This window comes from Boleophthalmus pectinirostris, unplaced genomic scaffold (assembly GCF_026225935.1).
Source record: "Boleophthalmus pectinirostris isolate CB_2022bp ecotype Guang Dong unplaced genomic scaffold, ASM2622593v1 HiC_scaffold_20, whole genome shotgun sequence".
Classification (NCBI taxonomy): Eukaryota; Metazoa; Chordata; class Actinopteri; order Gobiiformes; family Gobiidae; genus Boleophthalmus; species Boleophthalmus pectinirostris.
In genome coordinates this window covers 535710-538617 of record NW_026571153.1, presented here as the reverse complement: position 1 = coordinate 538617, position 2908 = coordinate 535710, and the positions used below count along the sequence as shown (strand labels likewise).

The following is a 2908-nucleotide window of genomic DNA, read 5'->3' as shown; positions in this document are numbered from 1 at the left end:
TATGTGTCTGATCATGAAGAGATGAAATGAGCTGTAATGAAAAATACAATAAACACATGAATAATAATATCTCATTATTCTTCATAGTGAACGTGCAGAACAGCGCCCCTCGTGTCTGTGTGACGTCACTACAGGAAGAGGTCAGACGAGGACTCAGAGTCACGTGATCAGGGCGAGGCGCGCACTTCCGTGAAGAAGAAACACGCACAACCAGACCAGACCAGGATCCAGACCAGATCCAGATCCAGACCAGGTCCAGATCCCGAGTGGAGCCGTGAGTTCACCGCAGTGCGTGAGGGACATGGCGCAGTGGAGTGCGGCGGCGCTGCTGCTGTTTTACGGTAAAACTTAAAGTCTAAGATAAAAGAATAACAGAGGGTGTGGTGAGAAAACGAGTTTGTGCGGGACTTTCCGCTACAAAACCAGGACATGAACCTTAAACTGAATTATATTTATACTGTGTACTTTATATTTGTACTGTGTACTTTATATTTGTACTGTGTACTTTATATTTATACTGTGTACTTTATATTTGTACTGTGTACTTTATATTTATATTTATATGTACAGTTTATGAAGGGAGCACAGAGGGTTTTATATCGCTGTTCACAGACATACGTCACAAAGTGCTGCTCAGAGGAAAAGAGCGCGTAAAGATCAGAATAACGGACCGTGCCGCGCCGCGCCGCGCTCATGTCCAGTTTATAACCGCGCTGCGCATCGGGACGAACAGGAGGCACCGGAGGCTCCGTGACCCGGAGCTGCTCCCCCGGGTCCTGCAGCAGCTCCGGGTCTGTCCCCGGAGCCGCAGGTTTAACGGGTTTAATCATTAGAAGTGACGTAATTATTATTATTATTATTGTCTCCAGTGAGGCGCGTGCGTGTACGTGCACGTACAACATCATATATACTCATATAGACCTGGTTTAGTCCTGGTTTAGTCCTGGTTTAGTCCTGGTTTAGACCTGGTTTAGTCCTGGTTTAGACCTGGTTTAGACCTGGTTTAGACCTGGTTTAGTCTGGTTTAGTTCCTGGTTTAGACCTGGTTTAGTCCTGGTTTAGACCTGGTTTAGACCTGGTTTAGACCTGGTTTAGTCCTGGTTTAGTCCTGGGTGGTTTAGACCTGGTTTAGACCTGGTTTAGTTCTGGTTTAGTCCTGGTTTACCTGGTTTTCCTGGTTTTAGTCCTGGTTTTAGACCTGGTTTAGACCTGGTTTAGTCCTGGTTTAGTCCTGGTTTAGTCCTGGTTTAGACCTGGTTTAGACCTGGTTTAGACCTGGTTTAGTCCTGGTTTAGTTTACCTGGTTTAGTCCTGGTTTTAGAGTCCTGTTTAGTTTTAGTCCTGGTTTAGTCCTGGTTTAGTCCTGGTTTAGACCTGGTTTAGTCCTGGTTTAGTCCTGGTTTAGACCTGGTTTAGTCCTGGTTTAGTCCTGGTTTAGACCTGGTTTAGTCCTGGTTTAGTCCTGGTGGTTTAGACCTGGTTTAGTCCTGGTTTAGTCCTGGTTTAGTCCTGGTTTAGTCCTGGTTTAGTCCTGGTTTAGACCTGGTTTAGTCCTGGTTTAGACCTGGTTTAGTGGTTTAGTCCTGGTTTAGACCTGGTTTAGTCCTGGTTTACCTGGTTTTCCTGGTTTAGTCCTGGTTTAGACCTGGTTTAGTCCTGGTTTAGTCCTGGTTTAGTCCTGGTTTTAGTCCTGGTTTAGACCTGGTTTAGTCCTGGTTTAGACCTGGTTTAGTCCTGGTTTAGACCTGGTTTAGTCCTGGTTTAGTCCTGGTTTAGACCTGGTTTAGTCCTGGTTTAGTCCTGGTTTAGTCCTGGTTTAGACCTGGTTTAGACCTGGTTTAGTCCTGGTTTAGTCCTGGTTTAGTCCTGGTTTAGTCCTGGTTTAGTCCTGGTTTAGTCCTGGTTTAGACCTGGTTTAGTCCTGGTTTAGTCCTGGTTTGGACCTGGTTTAGTCCTGGTTTAGTCCTGGTTTAGTCCTGGTTTAGACCTGGTTTAGTCCTGGTTTAGACCTGGTTTAGTTCTGGTTTAGACCTGGAGAGTTCTGTTTTAATGCAGTGAGTTCTTGGGTCTCGTCTCGTACTGATCCTTGACGTCATCATCATTATCTGGAGGTGTGATGCTAACTGTAGGCACTGTTCTGTCACAAAGATCTGACTGATCTGAACTCCAGCAGGTGAGAGGATCTGAGTTGTTAAACACGTCCCTCTGAAGAACATTTTCAGTTACATTTGCACAGGATCAGCAATAACATAAACTATCTTTGTTACTTTATTCTGGAAATGGCAACAGATAAACACGCCACAACAAGACAAGACCCTTTTCATTCATCATGTCGCCAGCGTTGAGTTTTTGCTTTTATTTTCCGTTTGTTTTTATCAGAATGCACCTGCACTGTAGCGTCAAACATCGTGTTCCTCAGATTTCTCATGAAACAGCCTTAGTCTGTCTTTAATCTCCTCCATCCAAACTTCACAAACTTTGCACCAAAAGCTCCAAACTTCTCCAGAAGCTCCAGGCTGCTGGTCCTCAGTTGCCACGACAACGGGACTGTATGTCCGCGTTATGTCTTAAACGCAGTTTGGTTTATGTTTTTTACTTTTTAATTTTAGAAAAATACACAAAAACTGAATTAGAGAGAACAAATATTGTTGATTTGGTTCATTTTTGGACTTGAAATGAGACGTAGAGACGTTTTCAATCACTGTTCACTTCAGTACACAGACAAAAAACAGTTTACACATATGAGCATTTACACAGGACCAGACTCACCTGAGGACCTGAGTTTGACCAGACTCACCTGAGGACCTGAGTTTGACCAGACTCACCTGAGGACCTGAGTTTGACCAGACTCACCTGAGGACCTGAGTTTGACCAGACCAGACCTGAGACCTGAGTGAGGACCAGACTC

At 44.6% G+C, this 2908-nt stretch overlaps 1 protein-coding gene across 1 annotated transcript in view; it reads left to right on the top strand.

Annotated features, from left to right (window-relative positions):
- The first annotated feature begins 176 nt into the window (after nt 1-176).
- The window catches only part of LOC129409662 (uncharacterized), a 14823-nt gene continuing 12091 nt past the window's right edge, over nt 177-2908 (top strand). The window contains exon 1 of the mRNA XM_055156085.1: nt 177-341. Coding sequence (XP_055012060.1) covers nt 302-341 — 40 coding nt within the window. The 5' untranslated portion in view covers nt 177-301. The remainder of the gene's footprint in view (nt 342-2908) is intronic.